General features: G+C 44.9%; 1 protein-coding gene across 7 annotated transcripts in view; it reads left to right on the forward strand.

The window, feature by feature from the left end:
• Window positions 1-22,500, forward strand: part of LOC125298487 (CSC1-like protein 2) — a 69,985-nt gene that overhangs the window by 42,638 nt on the left and 4,847 nt on the right. For 3 of the 7 annotated variants that reach the window (XM_048249235.1, XM_048249236.1, XM_048249238.1), the window contains 14 exons: window positions 1,166-1,183; window positions 3,667-3,718; window positions 3,898-4,006; window positions 4,316-4,386; window positions 6,725-6,805; window positions 10,061-10,184; window positions 11,224-11,357; window positions 11,574-11,711; window positions 14,630-14,783; window positions 15,107-15,213; window positions 15,621-15,707; window positions 15,855-15,920; window positions 16,631-16,793; window positions 17,224-17,329. In XM_048249235.1, the coding sequence (XP_048105192.1) occupies window positions 1,166-1,183; window positions 3,667-3,718; window positions 3,898-4,006; window positions 4,316-4,386; window positions 6,725-6,805; window positions 10,061-10,184; window positions 11,224-11,357; window positions 11,574-11,711; window positions 14,630-14,783; window positions 15,107-15,213; window positions 15,621-15,707; window positions 15,855-15,920; window positions 16,631-16,793; window positions 17,224-17,329 (1,410 nt within the window). Of the gene's footprint in view, window positions 1-1,165; window positions 1,184-3,666; window positions 3,719-3,897; window positions 4,007-4,315; window positions 4,387-6,724; window positions 6,806-8,169; window positions 8,189-10,060; window positions 10,185-11,223; window positions 11,358-11,573; window positions 11,712-14,629; window positions 14,784-15,106; window positions 15,214-15,620; window positions 15,708-15,854; window positions 15,921-16,630; window positions 16,794-17,223; window positions 17,330-22,500 lie in introns of those variants that run through there. The other 4 variants (XM_048249241.1, XM_048249237.1, XM_048249239.1 and 1 more) reach the window with 2 other exon arrangements.

A 22,500-nucleotide genomic window follows, 5' to 3' on the forward strand; every position in this document is an offset into this window, starting at 1 on the left:
TGAAGGATTGAAGGATAAGACTATTAAAAGTCTCATACAATAATATACAACAGGCAATCTACTATTCTATTCTGTGAATTAGACTAGGAGAAGTCCAATTTTAATACTGCTCCATGGTAGCTGCTATGGACCCTTTCAAGAGAGTTCCATTATCAGCATCATAGTTGGCCACACAAGACTTCCGTTTTAACATTCCATATGTTATCTTAATGCAGAGGAAGTAGATTAGGGCCCAAATAGAACGTTCAAGCATTGTTTTTGTTTTTATTGATGAAAGGGTCTATAATGAATGCATGGAGTTGTGCCTGATACCTGGCCTAATTGGAGGTCAACAAATCTCTTGTCAAAGTTTACCAGTCAGAGGAGAACTAGGTTATCCAATTATACCTGTGCCTCCACTGCCTCAGGCTCTTGCACTAGCCTGGGGCGTGTTCAAACACTGCGTTGCCACCTTGGAGGAATTAGCGCTAGCGTAAGCCAAAGGTCTGGCTGCATCCCTTGGGCTCTCTCCTCTCCAGCTCGGGGCGAGGAGAGAGAATCAGCACCGCATCCTGGCCGTTCACAGGGTGGGACCAGCAATAGACCTCTAAAGTCTTTGCCCATATAAGGAGATCCAATATCTTGAGGTTTGTCCTATGGGAAAATAACATGGGGGATTTTTTTTAATTATCGCACGTGTTAAACTCTTGCTGGGACGAAGAAATCAGAAATGCAGACATTTTTATCTACACACTTTTGTCCTTTGCTCTCTAGTGGATACTGTGATCTTCGGTACGTTAAGACGACACACCCCAGAGCTAACCTGCAATGCAACTTTCCATAGGTAGTTAGCTTCGACACTCAGATCTCCTTACATGGGCAAAGATGGCAGCTTTGGTTCCTCTTTGTAGGCGAACTTCAGAGGTCTATTCAACACAGGTCTTTAAGTTCGGGTCACTCATTGAGCTGTCCAGGTGTATTTGGTTATTATAGTTTAGTTATAAGATCGTTTCCTGCCACCCCTAAACTGGAGATATCTGGAATCAACATAAAAAGTGGCTTAACAGATGTGATTGGTGACAGTGCAGAATCAGAATTGTGTATGGCATATAATTATACTGATGATTGTCTTAACTAAGACTGCATTTTTCCACAACTTGAACTGCTCCCCGGGCGCCGGATTAAGCTCTGCCCACTGCTCCGGGTGTGTATTGGCTCATCTCCACCAACTGCGTGGCTCGGTTTGGCTCCGTTTGGCAAAGCACGGTAGTTTTTGGAATTGGCCTGGTTTGCGTCTCCACTGGTAACAGTATCTTTAAATTGGTAGGCGGGGTGTATGTTGAGGCATGCTGCATACAGTACAGTGGTTTCCGTTGTTAGCTTGCTGCTAGTGATTTGATCTTCTGGCCAACTGAGGATCAAAACAAGTTCATTAAAAAATTTAGTAACATGTAAACTTGTTAATGTCAATGAATACATACGTTCATGTCTTATTTAGTTAATATAACCATACAACAGCTTTCATAGGTATTACAAATATATATTCACTTTTGCCGTTTTGACTAGCTAACGTTAGCTGCTAGTAAAAACAGACTGGAAATGATAGGTTTCTGTTGCAGTTAGCTAGCACGCTAGCTAAGCCTATAGGCAGAGAATGAGAATCCTGCTAACATGCTTATGTAACCTGCATTGTGTTGAACCTGTGTGATTCAGCCCAGCACATGCCCGGACTCGAACCCGCAAAACAGCAGCACCTCGGATCGTGAGTCGAGCGTGCTGACAATCGAGCTAAAAGCCCAGACTGCTAGCTTTCATGCCAGCACTACTCTTAAGGCGTCGGGAGTGAGGTTTACTAACATTCTATAAGCTCAGCTATGCTAGGTGGCATCCGTTATACTTATGCTAAGCTAGACGAACATACAAACTAAATCCCTTGCGTGGTGGTAAAAAAATATGCTGTACTTCTTTGAAGCATCTTACACATGAATCCGTATTTTGTTGGGACATAGCATGTATATAGTGATTGTACAAGTCACAGAGGGGCCTACTCCCATTCAAATTTCATAAACTGACAAACTGCTTCTGTGAAACTCAGCTTCCCCCTAAATGTCATATGACAATTTACTGCCACCCAATCAAGGGCTGCATACCCATACCATGCCAAGACTTGGTACCCCAAAAGAGGGGTGCCAAAAAGGGGCTTGGTACAACTCGTTGTTTTGGCACGTTTTGCAAATATGACAATGGAGACGTTGACAATTGTGCGCCGTGCAGTACCGAACTGAGCCGCGCCGGTCGGTGGAAATGCTTTATATGTGTGCTAGTGAGTGAGGGCTCCGAACTCACTGCTTCAAGTGTGCGTGTGTATCAATGTGTGCACACTATCCCCGGAAGGGGAAAAATGCAGAGAACGAATTTCCCTACAGGAAAATAAACTTAACTTGATATGTTCCTCTGCACTTTCCCTCTTAACATATCCACTAACCAGCTAATAGTCCCCAACCCCCATTTTTTTGCCATTTTAGTATCCCTGAAGTGGTTAGCATTAAGGGTCTGGCAGCATTCCTGTTGCCTGCTGCCTGGAATCTCCAGGCTGTAGATTATTATGACTAAAGGCTTATCTGCACTGCTGCTGGGGTAATGGGATTGAACTCTATCCTGGAGCGGGGTAATTGGCTGGCCGTCTGGAGCTGAGAGAGAGAGAGAGGAATAAAGAGAGTGAGCGAGAGAGAGAGAGAGAGAGAGAGAGAGAGAGAGAGAGAGAGAGAGAGAGAGGAGGATGATCGATAGAGAAGGGTAAAGAAGGGAAGGGAAGTACATTGAGGTCAGGGGGCAGTAGATAGACAGCTAGTTGTATGCAGAGACATAAAAAGGATAAAGGTGTGTAGGGAAACAAGATGGAGAGGGGATTTAAAAAGCCAAGACAAGATGGCGCAAGCGAAGGAACATGGAGGGCAAAGCCGAGAGCTCAGAAAGAAGGGAAAAAAGGGCAGAACTAGAGATAAGAAAGAGTGGAGGCAGCTATGGAGGGAGCGGGATGAAAGAGTGACGCGAGGGGAAAGGATGCGTAGCCTCACCAAGAGAACATGTCATCCTTTCACCCTTTTCATTCTGTTCTTGGCCCTGCGCCAACCTCTGGATATCACTCTGTAAGCCCTGACCACTACAGACGCCGGCCTCGAGAAAGCAATGCAGACACACACAGACCCTGCTGTTAGGGCAGACACACACACACACACACACACAATGATGTTAGTGCAGATACACACACACACACACACACGCACACACGATGATGTTAGTGCAGAAACACATATACACACACACTGCTGTTAGTGCAGACACACTCTCTGCAATCAGCAGTTGTCATGTAGCCATTTTTCTCCTTGTGTGTTTCTTTCCTTTTCATCCTGCTTTCTTCATGTTCACGCTACCTCTTTCTCTCTGAAAGGAAATTGCATTAAAACTTCAGAGGGATGCACAACGATCCCCTGTCTAGCCCCTCTTTATGCTGGACAGTATTACAGTTAGTGTTATCCAGCATCCAGCAGCCATGTGTTCATCGTTATCATATTGATAAGACAATCTAACCGTAAATCTCTCTCTCTCTCTCTCTCTCTCTCTCTTTCTCTCTCTCTCTTTCTCTCCTCTTCCTTTTTTCTATATTTTTTCCTGTCTGGACGGCAGACAACAATGCTTACAGCTTTGGCCGAACGACAATAGCCAACCTAAATTCGGGGTAAGGTTGATTTCATTATGACTTTGTTTATGGCCATAGTAAATTCTGATGGAAATAAAGCTTGCGTTTTTGTTATTGTGAGCACTTTCATTGACGTTTTATAAGCCCCTTGGTTGACGATGAATGAATGTGCCTGCCTGTCAGTGATGGCTAGAGTTGTCCCTCTTCTCTTGCCGTAGGAACAACCTGCTGTGGCTGCACACGTCCTTTGCCTTCATGTACCTGCTCCTGACGGTGTACAGCATGCGCCGGCACACGTCTAAGATGCACTACAAGGAGGATGACCTGGTAGCCTCCTCTTTCTCTCCCGGTGTCCCTCTAGTTAGTGATGCTCAGTGAAGCTAGTTGATGAAACGAATGCTTTTAAACCCAACTTACATTTTGCTTATTGAAACATGTCAACATTTCCTGAAAGGGTCCCTTTGGTTAAAAAGTTTGACAGACTTGTATAGCCTTTTGTAAAGTCTGAACTAATATAGTGTTACTATAGCCTATTTATAATATCCCCCTCCCCAAATATATCAAATCATCCAAATATATATATATATAAATATATACACTAAACCAGTGCAATACTCTTGTTTCCTTTTCCTCCAGGTCAAACGCACTTTATTCATCAATGGCATTTCCAAGTATGCCGAAGAGATCCACATAAAGCAACACTTTGAGTATGTTGTTCTGAATTTCTTCACACACATACTGCCCACAAGAAACCGTTGACAAAGTCATGCGAAAGAGCAGACTGTTGAAAACAGTGAGATATGCAGTGTACTGTATGTATATACAGCACACATTCAGACAGGTGGCAGGTGATATGGTTTACACATCTGTGTATTCGATGATATTTTCACACATGTACGGTAATTGGATTTCTACCATTATCAGAGGTTGAAGCACATGCACACACACACACACACACACACACACACACAGTCCTGCAACAATGCACAAAGGGTAAGTAGGTCAAGTCAATTTGGCAGGGAGAAAACCCAGTTCACCTTTAAATAGCAGGATGGCGTCCCATGCCAACCCAGTGATTTCCCTGTCCTCTCTAAACCCTCTGGTAGATCATGTGATACCACTGACACACACACACACACACACACACACACACACACACACACACACACACACACACACACACACACACCCTATGCACACACACACACACACACACACACACACACACACACACACACACACACACACACACACACACATATGTACCCCTATGCACACACACACACACACACACACACACACACACATACACACACACATGCATACACACCTACCTTACCTCCCAGTCCTTTGCAGCAGGCTGCCATGAATTAGGTAAGCAGATCTCACCTGCCATAACTGCTAGAGGAGGAAGTCCAGATTACACCCTTACTGTGAGTCATGTGTTGGGAAAGTACTGCGTCCTGAGCTGCCTGACTGTGTGTGTGTGTGTGTGTGTGTGTGTGTGTGTGTGTGTGTGTGCCGTGCGTGCGTGTGCGCACAATTGTATGTATATTTATATATTGCACCCTGCTCATATGACTGGTAATGTCCATAATGCAAAACACCTGACCGTGTGCTCCGGACCAAGAAGCCCTCCCTCACAATAAACATATTAGTTTATTACATTACATAAGTAGACATAATATGTGATGCCATTCCTTGCTAGCACCACCCAAGCTACCTAACCCAGAAGCAGGGTCTTGCTTTGCCCCAAAAGAAAAAAAAAACAACACCAAAAGATGGTCTATAGGGGTGTTGGTGACACACAAATGTGTCAGACCATCTAAAAAAGACGCAGAGTTCCTGCAGTGGACGTGAGCCTGATGTTATTCTAGGACAGCAGTGTCCTTAGTCAGTAGCCAGTAGTCCGACTTGCTCAGGTCAGCCGCATCTGAACCATATGTCAGCCACATCTGAGGCTGACCAGCTCCAGACTCGTCCCGAATGGTCATCCTGTCAGTTAGTAGAACCACTGACAGATATAAGACTATACCACTCCATTTTAATCGGGGCAGATAAGCAGCAAACCATCCGGGCATTTTATGATTAAAGGTTGAAGGTTTTTGGTCAGCACGAAATATGGGCTATAATGCATCCCCTGTTTAGTAAACGCGGGTCAGTCAGTGGGACTGAAAGATCTCACTTGAGGAAAGAAGTACTGATCCCTGACATGCAGCTGTGGGGAGGTCATGAGACTTTGATTACCTGTCTTTGCCCAAGAGACACTGAATAACAGTAGGCATTAATATACATTAGGTAGAAGTCAGCATTCCAATACCCCTTCCAATGTAGTCATAGCCTAGAAATCTAGATGCCCCTAGCGGCAGCAAACTACATTTTAATGTGGGTCTGGCTCGTCAGGCTAATGTAGTCAGTCATGGCATTGATTCAACTAGCTTAGTTAGCTCACTATAGTCTCTCACAAAGTTTAATTTAACGGACTTGCTGCTAAACAGAAACATGGAATTCTCTTCAGAACGCACCTCGGAGCTGTACTCGGTAACAGTCTGCCTCCTGAGTTCAGTTGTTTTTGTTTTTTTCCCACGAGGATAGACCTGCTTAATAGGGCTCACTAATAAGATTCATAATAAGCTTATTAATATCACATTAGCGCTGTTGGTAAGCTCTTCAGTGAACTGATGCAGCCATTTATTCGGGATGAAATGTCAGCAACCCTATTGAGGTATGCAACATCAGGTTTTAACCGACTGCACACAGCCAGTGTGGGTAAATGCACTGCATTAGGAATGAGTTGCACAGATGAGTTGTATCTGGATATATGATCTAGAGAAATGAGATGAGAAGTTAGCAAATTAAATTAAGCACATATCACCTACACACACACACACACACACACACACACACACACACACACACACACACACTGTATCACCCACACACACAGAAACACATACCCACATACTTGTCAGTGGCGACTGTCTATATGTTTTTTAGTTGCACATTAACTGATGTCTTTGTCTCTCTCTGCTCTCTGATCTGCAGACAGGCCTATGAGAACTGTGTTGTGCTTGAAGCCCGCATCTGCTACAACGTGGCCAGGCTTATGGCCCTCAATGCTGAGAGGTGAGAGCATCACCACACACACACAGAACATAGTACATCACAATACTTGATACATTCCTAGTGTTGATTAACATGCACTCCATACAGTAAGTAACACCAATTTAAACACCATTTTGTTAAATTGTATACGCTAGTGTCGGCACGCTATTCCACATCTCAGTTACACAGAGAAAGGTCCCAGGCTAATTTCAAGGACATATTTGCATCACAGCCGGCTGCTGCATGATCCATACGTATCAGATCTGTGTATGGGTGTGATCTGCTAACACACACACACATATACACACACACACACACACACATGCACACACACACACGCACACACACACACCAGAGTGCTTGTTGGCGCCGTGCCATCGTTACATTAGTGGCTAATCTTCAGAGATGGTGTCAGACCTTGGCTTTGATGAAGAGAGGGAGATGGAACACCTCTGGATTTAGTATAGGCCAAAAAAATAAATCAAGATGTCACTAAACCTTTTATTTATCATCACGCAAAGAGAAGAAGTTACCTCACTCTTGTTATCGGCCATAATTGATCAGTTTTGTCAGCTTATATTTCTTTATGTGGTAGATGTTCATTCAAGGCTCTTTTTAAGCCTGTGAATATGCAAATCTGAAACAAGCTGCTGAAACAAGCTGGGTAGACCAGTTAATTTAGCCTACATAGATAGATAGATACATACATACATACTTACTTACTACTCTACTTACTTACTTACTTACTTACTTACTTACTAACTACTTACTTTAACTTAACTTACTTACTAACTTACTTACTCCCCCAGGGGAAATTCAAGATTCAACATGTCATAGTTCAGTTTTATCAGCATTTTTGTAGTGTGAATCACTCCATATAAACAGGTTCTGAAGTAACCTAGTTACCACACACACATACACACACACACACACACACACCTACTCTCACACAGATACTCACACACCCACACACAGTCCTGCAACAATGCACAAAGGGTAAGTAAGTGAAGTCAATTTGGCAGGGAGAAAACCCAGTTCACCTTTAAATAGCAGGATGGCATCCCATGCCAACCCAGTGATTTCCCTGTCCTCTCTAAACCCTCTGGTAGATCATGTGATACCACTGACACACACACACACACACACACACACATACACATGATCTCACACACACACACACACACACACACACACACACACTGTATCACCCACACACACACAGAAACACATACCCACATACTTGTCAGTGGCTTTTAACTGTCTATATGTTTTTTAGTTGCACATTAACTGATGTCTTTGTCTCTCTCTGCTCTCTGATCTGCAGACAGGGCTATGAGAACTGTGTTGTGCTTGAAGCCCCATCTGCTACAACGTGAACGGGCTTATGGCCCTCAATGCTGAGAGGTGAGAGCATCACCACACACACACAGAACATAGTACATCACAATACTTGATACATTCCTAGTGTCCATACAGGTAACACCAATTTAAAACACCATTTTGTTAAATTGTATACGCTTAGTGTCGGCACGCTTATTCCACATCTCAGTTACACAGAGAAAGGTCCCAGGCTAATTTCAAGGACATATTTGCATCACAGCCGGCTGCTGCATGATCCATACGTATCAGATCTGTGTATGGGTGTGATCTGCTAACACACACACACATATACACACACACACACACACACATGCACACACACACACGCACACACACACCAGAGTGCTTGTTGGCGCCGTGCCATCGTTACATTAGTGGCTAATCTTCAGAGATGGTGTCAGACAGCGCTGATGAAGAGAGGGAGATGGAACACCTCTGGATTTAGCATAGGCCAAAAAATAAATCAAGATGTCACTAAACCTTTATTTATCATCACGCAAAGAGAAGTGCGTTACCTCACTCTTGTTATCGGCCATAATTGATCAGTTTTGTCAGCTTATATTTCTTTATGTGGTAGATGTTCATTCAAGGCTCTTTTTAAGCCTGTGAATATGCGAATCTGAAACAAGCTGCTGAAACAAGCTGGGTAGACCAGTTAATTTAGCCTACATAGATAGATAGATACATACATACATACATACATACTTACTTACTTACTTACTTACTTACTTACTTACTTACTTACTTACTTAACTTAACTTACTTACTAACTTACTTACTCCCCAGGGGAAATTCAAGATTCAACATGTCATAGTTCAGTTTTATCAGCATTTTTGTAGTGTGAATCACTCCATATAAACAGGTTCTGAAGTAACCTAGTTACCACACACACACACACACACACACACACACACACACCTACTCTCACACAGATACTCACACACCCACACACAGTCCTGCAACAATGCACAAAGGGTAAGTAAGTGAAGTCAATTTGGCAGGGAGAAAACCCAGTTCACCTTTAAATAGCAGGATGGCATCCCATGCCAACCCAGTGATTTCCCTGTCCTCTCTAAACCCTCTGGTAGATCATGTGATACCACTGACACACACACACACACACACACACACGCTTAATTGAAAACATACCGTATACCATGTATACGCACACATATCACACACACACACACACACGCTTAATTGAACACATATACCATGTACACGCACACATACACACACACACACACACATGCACACACGTGGGCACACGTTTTGTGTGAGTTAAAGCAGACTGCATTTGTGCCTCCCCTTCTGCTTAATCTTCTTCATCTCGATCCAACATTCAGCTGAGACGGCTTTGCTCTCAGTGGAAACCGATCCATAACTTACCACTTTTTATTGCTTACTGTGTGACAACCAGCTTTGCCTTCATGCGTAGTTTCACCTGATCGGTTCTTCTCAGCCTTGACTGAGCGTTCCTTGAGGCCGTGGAGCCAAAAAGGCCCCCCCTGTGATGAGTCGGCGGTTACCCATCTTGGCCCAGGCGTCTCAATGTCCACCCACGCACATTAGCTCTGACAGGGGAGAGCAATCGATCCCCAGGGCCTCAGGGCGGGAGGATCAGCTTCTCCAAAAGGCTAAACCCATTGATCTTAAGCCTTATTCCGCTGAGGTGGATTGGCTTGTGTGTGTGTGTAAACGTGGGTGTGTGTGTGTGTGTGCGTGTCAGTCCATGGATCTAACTGTGTAGTTTTACTGACAAGGACAGATTTTTTTTTTGTGTGTGTGTGCATGTGTGTGTAAATAAGTGCTTCTCCAGTCCAGCAAATTGCTTGGTTGTATTCATGCCAATATATATTGGCTTTATATTCACAATCTTGTTTGTGTGTGTCACAGGAAGAAGACGGAGCGAAGCAAGAAGTTCTTCACGGACCTGATGTCGAAGGAGCACGTGCCCACCATGATCAACCCAAAGCCCTGCGGCCACCTCTGCTGCTGCGCAATTACTGGCTGTGAAGAGGTATTCCCACCACCACTATCCCACAATGCACTTCACCAAGACACCCTTACATAAATCACTAGCCTACTATACAGTAAGTAATACTGAAAAGGATAATGGCACCTATTCCACCATTACCCACAATGCCTGTCAGCTATCCACCAGTTCTCTACCACTGAGACATGGAGCCAATAGAGGATAGCTTGGCTGTGTCCATACTCTATTTAATAACTCATGAGTAGACAATATCTGCTCTCTGATGAGCGATTACACTATTGATATAATCATGTTGTTAAGAATTATACCACAGCAGATTAATAGTTACATTACTGCAATACCAATACAGGTTTGATAGATATAGCAACACATTCAATCATTCTCCCATAGCTTGATAGCAGTGTAATCAATATGCATTCTCCCGTTATGAAGACCATCACAATATTACAGAATCGTATTAATCTGATGGTGTTATTAGTGGGGGCATTATAGTTAATTACCAGAGAGTCAGTAGGATCTTGTTGAGGTAATTGGGATGGGATTGGGTTAAAGGATAGGCCTGCGTCTCATGTGAGCTGCTGGCCGTTGGCCAAGCCTCGTCCTGCCCGCTTGCTTGGTCTCTATCTCTGTTCTCCATTGCCAGCCGCCACCCCCCCTCTCTTCTCCTCTTCTCTCCCTCCCCCTCTCATTTTTATCTCCTCCTCTCATCCCCCTCTCCGCTGGTCAATTAATCGGCAAATCAGTTCACTCTCCTTCCAGCCCCCTTTACAGGGGCCTGTCAGAGCACCAGCTGAATGGAGATGGATTAATAAAGGCCTCTGTGTGTGATATGTCTGTGGAGTTCTCTCTGTGTGTGTGTGTGTGTGTTTGTGTGTGTGTGTGTGTGTGTGTGTGTGTGTGTGTGTGTAGGTGTGAGCGCGTGATTAAACAAACAATGGCTGGAATGTTTATTCAATACATTTTTCTGTGTGTGCGTGCAATTAAACTGCCCTGCCCCTTCCTCCTTATCTCTCTCTCTCTCTATCTTTCTTTCTCTCTCTCTCTCTCTCTCTCTCTCTCTCAGGAGGAGGCGGTGAGCTTCTACACCAAGCGGGAGGCCAAGCTGAAGGAGGAGTACAGGAAGGAGAAGGAGAAGGTCAACACCAAACCACTCGGCATGGCCTTCGTCACCTTCCAGAACGAGGCCATGACTGCCATGTGAGTGTGTGTGTGTGTGTGTGTGCACATGTGCATGTGTTCCTGCACGATGCGTGTGTGTGTGTGTGTGTGTGTGTGTGCGTACGTGCGTGCATACATTATTCTCTCTATTTCCCCAAGACAGTGTTGACTGTCCATCAGCTATGTTATTGTAAACGGCATGGCTAAACTCTGAACGTAGTGCATATAATGATCACCCTCCTCCTTCTCCTCCAGAATCCTTAAGGACTTCAACGCGTGCCAGTGCCAGGGGTGCCAGTGTCAGCCGGAGCCCTGCACCTCCCAGTTCAGCGAGAGCCTCCACGTCCACAACTGGAATGTCACCTACGCCCCGGACCCACAGAACGTGCGCTGGTGAGTCTTACACCAGTCACCCGCACGTCAGTTCCATTATCCAGGTGTATTATATGCTGTGAGACTCATGCTTTAGTCATAAAATGCACAATTGTTTTGCTTCTCAGCCTTAAACTATATGGAGGAATCTGAAACAAAGCTTTTTTTTTTTTTTTTTTTTGGGTGACACCTAAGATGAAACTGATCCTAATTCAAAGATCCTTTCTCTAAATAGAATATCAGGGTGAACTAGGGGCACAACTTTACTTGCAAGCATACTCTTACACAATCGATATAATCTATTTGTTTGAAGGGTTAGAATTATAAGAGAATAAAACAAAAAGGTCATTCTAGCTATGAGAATGAGAATGTGTCTTTTGTAACAGGGTTGTTTACTGACATTTGCAACCTGACCCAATTCATATTGTGTCTGATATGCTCTCCATTTGGGCAGCATGGTTTGTTTTAACTCCAGTCAGGTCCAAAATGGAGGTCTTGCGCATTGCTGTTTCAACTGCTATACCATAGAATCACAAACTGCACAATCATAAAAACCAGGGTTTAATGACACAATGTCCCACAGATTTCTTTCTTCAGATCAAAGGATAAAAGTTGAAAATATGACTGATATTTCTCCTCAGACAGCTCTCTTGCTGTCCCTGACCCTCGCTCTGTAGTTTAGTGCCAACAGATCTTCTAGAAGTTTCTGTTCGGGGCACTACATAAAGACATAGAGTTATATTTTATGGCCAGGCCCATGGCCAAGACCTTTAAGAGGACACGGTTAGTATTGCTGGCAGTGACTGGATCGTTGGGGCGGGGTGTTATTGCTCATTAGGGGACCAGCGACGGTGTGTTTTTTTTATGTCGAGGACAAATAATCGAAGTGAGGACTTTATCATCCTTATGAGGGACAAAATAATTATCTCTGCCTGAGAGGCTGTGCCATACATCCACAGCCTCAAGGGCTGTGTGTGTGTGTGTGTGTGTGTGTGTGTGTGTGTGAGTGAGAGAGAGAGAAAGAGAGGGTGTGTGTGTATGAAAGTTGAATGTAGAAAGGGGTGTGTGTGTGTGTTTTTGTTTTCAGGAGGAAATCAAAACATGTTGCTAGGGTGACAAGGACAAAGACAGAGAGAGTGTGTGTGTGTGTGTGTGTGTGTGTGTGTGTGTGTGTGTGTGTGTGTGTGTGTGTGTGTTGTGTATGGAGAGATTTAGACAGACTGAAACAGATTAAGAGCAAGAAAAGGATTGGCAAGATGGAGAGATGGATGGAGAGAAGGAGAGAGAAATTGAGAGTTTGCAGTATAGGGAGTATGGAGAGATGGTTGCCTTGAGCTTATTATATGGCCCCAGTGTCCTTGACCCGTGTTCAGCTTTCTGTGAACTCCGTACAGCTTTCTCGCTCCTGATATTATGAATGTGCGGCGTCCCACTTGAGGCGTCATTTCAGTGCAAAGTGTGCGTGAGAACCTGGCATGGCATGTAAAAAACAGGCTGCACTTTGGTAAAACCACAGATCGCCTGTCGCAGGAGAGACGGTGTTACAAACTAAGCCCCATGCTTTTTTATGGAGGATTCTATGAGTGCTGTGTCTCCTCATTAGAAAGTCTCTGGTCACACTGAGAGAAGAGGCCTGACCTTGTGTGTCCGGTGTTTACCAAATGTTGACCGCATGATTCTGACACAGATCTGACCGCAAGGGGGACAGTCAGTGACTGGCTAGCTGAGCAGCACGTGATGCCATTATGATCATCATCTCATGTGATCTGGCCATGACATCATCAGGGCTGTTGGAGCTCCAGGAGATTTGAGCACAGTGCTGCAGTGATCTCACTGTTTTACAGAAGCAGAAGTGTGTGTGTGTGTGTGTGTGTGTGTGTGTGTGTGTGTGTGTGTGTGTGTGTGTGTGTGAGGTGTGTGTGTGTGTGTGTGAGAGAGGGTGTGTGTGCGAGTGCGTGAGCGTGTGTGTGCGTGTGATTGTCGTCGTGTCGATTCTTGGTTAGCATTCCTGCTCTCCCCTTTCATCTGTGTGTGTGTGTGTGGTGGTGTTTGAGTGTCGTCGTGTCGAGATCGGATCGCCCCCTATTACCACCAGTCCCGTGGTTCCATCCTCTTACGTGTATGTCTCACTTACTATTCATTTCTATACAAACCAAGACGGCGGATTCCTAAATACCTAAGCACCCACACCATAAGTGTATCTAAATTTGCTATGTACCAAAAATGACATTTTACCGTGACTCGAAGAGCTATAAACAGTCTTGTAAGGCTGCGTGTACAAATCCGCTTGGAGCTCCAGTGGAATTTTGAGGTAGCGACGAGAATTCTCAGTCTAACCGTTCATGTGCCGTTGAAAGGGTGGAAGTGGACGACCCACCAGGCCTGCACTAACCTCCGAGCGCGGTAAACAAAATCGGATATTTCAGGCAGTAAAAGCACCAGTAAGAACCAAACCAGATTTTGTTCAAATCTACACACCTATGGCTACTGAAAAATTTAAGGTTAATTTATCAAATGTTATTTTGAAGTATTAAAAACTATCGTTGTTTTAGAATTTTCGGACAAAATGGGTGATAAATGGAGGTCTTACGATACTTGGTTAACATTCTCGTTCTCCTCCTCTTCCTCTCTCCTCTTCCTCAGGGAGGCACCTCTGCAGTGATGTCACTGTTTTACAGGAGCAGAAGTGTCGATAATTGGTTCTCGCTCTCCTCCTTCCTCGCTCTTCTCGTGTGTGTGTGTGTGTGTTTGTGTGTGCGTGTGATTGTTTGAATGTCGTCGTGTTGTCGTGTCGATACTTGGTTAACATTCCCGCTCTCCCCGTTCCTCTGTGTGTGTGTGTGTGTGTGTGTGTGTGTGTGTGTGCGCGAGTGCGCGTGCGTGTGTCGATACTTGGATAACATTCTCGTAACCTCCTCCTCTTCCTCTCTCTTCCTCAGGGAGCACCTCTCTTTGGGGGGCGTGATCTGGTGGATCCGCTGCTTCATCATCAACATCATCCTCTTCCTCCTCCTCTTCTTCCTCACCACCCCTGCCATCATCATCTCCACCATGGACAAGTTCAACGTCACCAAACCTGTCGAGTACCTCAACGTAAGAGCGTCACCCTCATGACTGCTGAGTTCTACAATGATAGATAGGGCGATTCTACAATGAATGCACTAGTAATAGCCTACATATGTTATGCTTGAGGTGTTCACTGCACTTCTAAAACACTGTATCTGAAATGAGCTTGATGCTGATGTTAGTTACTGTGAGTATTTTAATGACCGCTTACTGGAGCAGTGAATTAAACTGGCATTTTATCTTGTTGATGAATGCTTCTGTACTCTCTGTTGCTTGCCTCACACACTCATTTTCTTTATCTCTCTCTCTTTCTCTCTCTCTCTATCCCTCTTTCTCACTCTCCTTCACAGAACCCTATCGTTACTCAGTTCTTTCCCACCCTGCTCCTGTGGGCCTTCTCTGCCCTGCTGCCCACCATAGTGTACTATTCCGCCTTCTTCGAGGCTCACTGGACACGGTACGCAGACACACACACACACACACACACACACACACACACCTACAAAGACACACACACACACACACACCTACTAAGACACACACACACACACAGGCATCCATGTTGTTTGTGTTGTGTTTGTGTTTGTTTTTAATTCAGGCGCATTATATTTGGCACTGATAAATTAGATGCTGCTGAGGTGCTGGTGTGTAAACCTGAAAGTATGTGGAAAATATGGGCTATTAGTTTAGTCAATTCAGTCAGTTAACATGAATTAAAATGTATTTAATTATGTATGAAGGAAAATATAATTTGTAAAGGTTACAATGGGCAAGGTGTGTATGTCTGTGTGTGAATTACTGTGTGTGCGTGTGCACTTGTGTATGCGCTTGTGTACCTAAACTGGTGTGTGTTGTGTGCAACAGGTCAGGGGAGAACAGGACCACCATGCACAAGTGCTACACCTTCCTCATCTTCATGGTCCTACTGCTGCCCTCCCTCGGACTCAGCAGGTACCTCTCCCTTTCTCTCCCCCTCCGTCTCTCTCTCTCTCTCTCTCTCTCTCTCTCTCTCTCTCTCTCTCTCTCTCTCTCTCTCTCTCTCTCTCTCTCCACATCCTGTTGTTTAATTAAATGTATGCATTTTATTTCTCTCTTCAGTTTGGACGTCTTCTTCCGTTGGCTCTTTGACAGGAAGTTCTTGGCTGACGCAGCAGTGAGGTTTGAGTAAGTGAAGATGTTATACTATTGCTGGAGCTCTGTAGCTTAAAAGTAAAAATGCTTAAAATGCTTATTTTTGAAATCCTTACATTTTATTATACTGCTGTAGCTGTAGTTCTGTAGCTTAATTTTGCCGTTCAGAGGCTAAAAGAGTTTTCCGTCCAAAATCAGCTGTTGCCATGAGTAAACAAAACTAGTCAACTAGCATTACACTGCAGACGTTTACTAGCATTTTCAACAAATAATCTCTGCCGTTTTTACAGGGGCAACTGTTCATATATCATGCATCTCATTTTTGTTTTGCATGCAACACCCATTATTGATGACGCACACTTTGGTTGGGTTAAACACTGGTGGAAATGCGGGCTGGTTCACTAGATAGCACCAAGGCTCAAAGAATTCTGAACGGAACTGGTTCAAGAATGGGTTCTCTGTCGGTGGAAAAACGCCTAGTGTATCATAGTGTGAGAAACAAAATAAAAACGACTAAAAGATATTTGTCATGTCATTTATTTTTATTTTTTATGAATGCAGCTGTTCAGGACAATGTTGCGCGTTGCGCTTTGTCAGGACAATGACAGTGTTGAAAGACTTTTTTCTGAGGCCAGACATTGAAAGCCGCCCTAGAATCTCTCTGGTTCTGGTTCTAAATCGACAGGGGAGCTTGGGTTCTGGCTCTCTCTGGTTCTAACCCGACATGGGGGCTTTCTCTGCAGGTGTGTGTTCCTGCCAGACAACGGAGCATTCTTCGTGAACTACGTCATCGCCTCGGCGTTCATCGGGAACGCCATGGACCTTTTGCGCATTCCGGGTCTGCTGATGTACATGATCCGCCTCTGTCTGGCCCGCTCGGCAGCAGAGAGGCGCAATGTCAAACGGGTGAGACACACACACACACACCCTCATACCACTCTGAAGCCACCCTCATACAGGCATTCAAACGGACCAGCATCTGATTGAATTAATGAAGTGTGTCAGCCGTGAATGAATGTATTTCCGTCTGCCCAGACATGTGCGTCTGTTTGTGTGTGTGTGTGTGTGTGTGTGTGTGTGTGTGTGTGTGTGTGTGTTTGTGTGTGTGTGAATCAGCATGTCTGTGTACTCGTCTCTGCAGTGCGACAGCCTTCTTTTTCGTGCACGGTGTCAAGAATTTACTGAATGGGAAGTGTGTGTGTGTGTGTTCATGCACAGTTTGTGTCTGTGTGCATTTGTGTACTGTCTTACTATGTGTGTGTGTGTGTGTGTGTGTGTGTGTGTGTTGTATAACTTATCTCTGACTCCACCCACTGTCACCCTGTTTTTTCTACAGCATCAGGCGTATGAGTTCCAGTTTGGTGCCGCCTATGCCTGGATGATGTGCGTCTTCACCGTAGTCATGACATACAGCATCACGTGCCCTATCATAGTGCCCTTCGGTGAGTTGGCCACGCCTCTTTATGCGACGGCTTCATTCACAAATTGAAGACGGGGAGACAAAGAGTGAACTAGGGACAATGCAAGAGAAAGGCAAGGGAAAGCGAAGGATGAAAGATATACAGAAAGGAGGGAGGAAAGAGAGAGAGAGAGAGAGAGAAAGAGAGAAAAAGAAGAGATGATGGTAAGTATAAATTAGAGGTAGCAAGAGTGAGTGAGGGAGTGAGGAAGAGGAGGAGAGAGAGAGAAAGGGAAAAGGACATTGCGTCATTAAAAAATACATTTCTGTTGCCTTGGAGGACCTCTGCTGGTGGATTTGATGAATGACAGCATACGAACAAAAGATGGAACTAAGCTGAACGAGTGAATCGGGTCCCTTACTCCCATCCCTCTCTCTCCCTTACTCTCTTTGTGTGTGTGTGCAAGTGTGCAAGGAGAGTATGACACACACACACACACACACAAAGGGACAGAGAGAGAGAGAGAGAGAGAGATGGATGCACTGAGAGAGATACAGTGCCAGCCATGCTGGCAGCCTCAGCAGGAGAAGCAGACTCATCCACTCTTCATGCGTATAAATAGCACCAGTGCCTTTTTATATCACTGGCAGACAGCAAAAGGGGAAAAAGAGGGAAAGATGGAGTGAAGACACTGAAGGTGAGAGGGAGAGGGAGAGACAGAGAGAGAGTGAGGAAAGGATGATGACGTAAGGAAGTAAATAGCAAGCAATGAACCGGGAGAAGGTAATGATCGCAATATGACTCATGTTTGTATATTTTCTTAACTGTATCAAAGTCAAAGTCAAAGTCAGCTTTATTGTCAATTTCTTCACATGTTCCAGACATACAAAGAGATCGAAATTACGTTTCTCACTATCCCACGGTGAAGACAAGACATATTTTACCAATTTAGGTCCACAGACAAACATAACATTCAAGTAAACAAAAAAGTAAGTAAATAAGTAAATAAGAGGGCACATATAATAATGAAAAAATAAGAGCAGCAAAATGTGGTTGAAATTGTGCATAGACAGTCAATAAAAATACTAGTGCAAATTCAGGCCAATAAAAGGCTTGGGTAGTTCTGTTTGACCTAAGTAAGAAGAAAGTGGCATAGTGGTGCAAGTATAACGTGTGCTTTAGATGTGTGGCGCTAGGATATGTCCTCTGTCCTTCTGTGCTTCTGTGAAGTGGGCAACTGGAAAGAGGTAGAAAGGTTCAACTAGAAGGTTTGGAAGGGAGATGACTAGAGAAAAAGTTTGTGTGAGAAAAAGGGGAGGGGGGGGGTAGAATGGCATCAGATAAAATCATGGGAAGATAGAGGGGTGAGTTATGCCCCCACCAGTGAGCCTGCAGTGTGTGGAATTTAGAACTGTTGCCAGAGCTCTCTCTCTGACTGTGACATCCCTGTTTGCTCTTCTTTCTCTCTGCTGTTCGATCCTACTGCACACACGCAGTCAAAGATCCCTGATTAGTATGATTAGTATGCTTTAACCCTCTCTGATTCAGTCCTACTGCACACACGCAGTCAAAGATCCCTGATTAGTATGATTAGTATGCTTTAACCCTCTCTGATTCAGTCCTACTGCACACACGCAGTCAAAGATCCCTGATTAGTATGATTAGTATGCTTTAACCCTCTCTGATGATTAGTAGTCCTACTGATTCAGTCCACACGCAGTCAAAGATCCTTAATTAGTATGATTAGTATGCTTTAATCCTCTCTGATTCAGTCCTACTGCACACCGCAGTCAAAGATCCCCTGATTAGTATGATTAGTATGCTTTAATCCTCTCTGATTCAGTCCTACTGCACACACGCAGTCAAAGATCCCTGATTAGTATGATTAGTATGCTTTAGCCCTCTCTGATTCAGTCCTTTGTCCCCATTCTTCTCTTTGTCTCTGTCTTCACTATGTAGTGTGTCCAGCCATTTCTCTTGGTGTCAAATCAGCCGTCCATCCTATTTCAACCCTTCTGCCCCGTCTCTAGCTCTTTGCGTATCCTATTATTCAGGGCTCTCTACCTCTCTTACACCCTCCCTCAACAAAGTTCTAATCATTTTGCATCAACATCAGTCTATTTCTTTCTTTCTTTCTTTCTTTCCTTCTTTCTGTCTTTCTTTCTTTTTTCTACCTTTTTTCCTTCTTTAATTCTCTTCATCACCCCTACCCTGCATTCATCATACCGTCTCTAACATCTTTGGTGGAAAATTTCTCTCTCTCTCTCTCTCTCTCTCTCTCTCTCTCTCCCCCCTATCTCTCTTTCTCTCTTTCTCTCTCCATCTCTCTCTCTCCCTCCATCTCTCTCTCTCTCTCTCCTCTCCCTCCATCTCTCTCTCTCTCTCTGTCACCCATGATGATCCGCATACTTCCAGCAGACTTTAGGAGGCTATGACTCATCAGGGTACAGCAGTTGGGGCCATGCTGCAGTTCGTGACGCACTGAAATAATCCCCCCTCTCTCTAATGCTCTCACAAATATTTAGTTCTACCTGTCTGGTGCAAAATGGTGACAGGACGAAGACACTCAGGAAACACTAGACAATTGAATTTATTTCACCACAGTCAGTTACATTAGACAAGGTCAAAAGCAGTATTGTTTATTTAGATAAAAAAATAAGATGGAAATGTGACCTTTGGCACTAGAGCAAAAACAAAAGGTGTGCACATCAAACCTAAGTACTGTAGGCTACAGGTGCTGGTCTCATAACGCATGACTGCATACATTTTTTTTTCTTTTTCTTATTTCAATGTTTGGCTTTGGCACAAATATGTCCACAAAACCCACTCAACAATTACAAATAAAACTAAGCTGAATTATTATGGTGTAAGGAGACATATTCATATTATAGTCATATTGAGGAGACAAAGCATGGCAAATAGGGTGACCCTTTGTCCTTGTGTTTCACATGTGTAATAAACATCAGTTAAATAAATACCTTTACAGCAGTCAATTACTACGTAGTAAATATTACACATATTAACAGAAGGGAGGGATTAGATTAGAGATATTGAAAAACAAAAGATTTGAGTCAGATGTGTTGGAGGTTGATTAGTAGAAAAGCATGGGCTTTTAAAAGTCATAAAAACAAATACAAATGTGCTGAGCTTATTTCCTCAAAGAGCTAGACTAGGCTTTTTATATAACTATGTGAAGGACTAAAACAGTTGTCACAAACTGGCTTCTGTGACCTCATCTACAGCTGACATTGTGCTGGTGATGGTGGTTAGATGGGAGGATAAGGGTGTGTTGGGGCGAGGAAGGTTGTCCATACAAAAGAATGGTGAAATATTCCTGTTTAGGCAACTGCAGACTGACTACTTCAGACTGCCTTGCAGCCTTGCAAACACGGTCCCGCAAGTATCAACCAATAACAAAACATTTATTTGTCGCAAAAACATGTCACCCTGTGTAGGAGTGTAAGCAACTTCTCACCCACTATAGACAGTAGGCCTATGTCAATGACATTTAAATATATAAACATTAGTTTTTGTTTACCGTGTGGACCATAACACTGAAAGTATTGTTGTGTATCAGACGTCATCGTTTCGGACAGGTTTCCTCAGCCGGTTCTTTCTGGAGTACCTGTGCTTGCCTGGCGGCGGACGCGTTGTCCGACGAGTCCTGTTTGTTTTTAGTCAGCAGAAAAGGCAGGTAGGTCTCCATGTAAAGGCTTTTGAACTTGGTGCTGCTCAGGCAGTAGACTATGGGGTCCAGCAGGAGGTCCAGGTAGGCCAGACACTTGAGGCCGTCGTAGACCTGCAGCGCGACGTCCTTGGCCTCCGGGGAGAACTCGGACCCTCGGCTGACCACCAGGAGCACCATGCGCGAGATGGTGCAGGGCAGGAAGCAGAGCGAGAAGACCAGCATGACGGACATGACCAGGAACGACGCCCGCCGCAGCTTGGTCTTGTCGCCCACCGTGTTCCGGCGGAGCCGCGCGGTGATGCCCGCCGTGCACAGCACGAGGATGACGAAAGGCACGAGGTTCTGCGTGAAGAACACGATCTCGCGGAAGGCGTCCACCACGTTGTCCTCGTCGCTGCACAGGCTGTTGCTCAGCGGACGCAGCAGCATGGGGATGGTCAGCGGCAGCAGGACCAGCCAGATGAGCGCGGCGATGAGAGGCGACCGCTTGTGGATCTCCCGGGTGCCGTCGCGGCCGCCGTGGACCACTTGCAAATAGCGGTACACCGACACCACGGTGAGGAAGGCGATGCTGGCACCCCGGTTGAGGAAGAGGATGAAGAGCAAAGTGCGGAAGACCACCTCGTTCTCGCTGCGCCTCTTGCCCCGCTGGAAGTTGTAGGCTCGCACGGGAAGACAGAAGAGGAGCAAGATGTCCGCCAGCACCAGGTTGAAGAGGAAGATGTTGCTGGCGTTGGTCTTCCAGAACTTGAGCTTGAAGATGAAGAGATAGATCACTGACACGTTGAGGGGAAGAGCCAAGATGAACTCCCCAAACAGTACCGTCGAGTAGAACACATAGAGGGGCTTGTTCTGGGCCGTGCAGTTGTCCACTGGAAGGTCCACCTCCATTGCGAAGAAAATAAATCAAGTTCAGGGGGGGGAGAAAAGACAGCAAATGATCACCTCCTCATGGAATGTGACAGCAAAAAAATTATCACCCTCTCATGCAGTGGGTATCTTCAAACTGAGACCCATGGAGAATAGGAATGCATTTGGTCAGTGAGAAAAGTCAACTTTTTTCTCCTGCAGCAAGAACAGTCTCCAAAGCTCTCTGTCCATGTCTTGTCTCGGTGACGTGGACCGGTGGTGTGAGTGGACAGCTGGCTCTCCCAAGTGTAGGGAGCAGGGTGGGTGTTGTCACTAAACACTGAGCCCTAAGGGCTGACTTACTGTAGGGCCCGCCCCAAGAGGAAGTAAGTCATCACTGTCTGAGTCGCTCGGACAGCTGATCTCAGGAGAAATCCCTCCACCCCCCCCCCCCCCCCCCACACACACACACACACACACACACACACACACACAAAATGCATGATCGGGAAAGATGCCATTTATTGCCACATGCCATCACAGGAATATGCTCGTCATTTGTCGTGCGTGTGTGTGTGTGTGTGTGTGTCGGTCCTTTGAATATGCCAGTATGCAGGAAAATATAATTGTACAGACCGATGTATGTTCATCGTTCTGCGTTTTCACATGAATTAGT

This window comes from Alosa alosa, chromosome 7 (genome assembly GCF_017589495.1).
Source record: "Alosa alosa isolate M-15738 ecotype Scorff River chromosome 7, AALO_Geno_1.1, whole genome shotgun sequence".
Lineage (NCBI taxonomy): Eukaryota > Metazoa > Chordata > Actinopteri > Clupeiformes > Clupeidae > Alosa > Alosa alosa.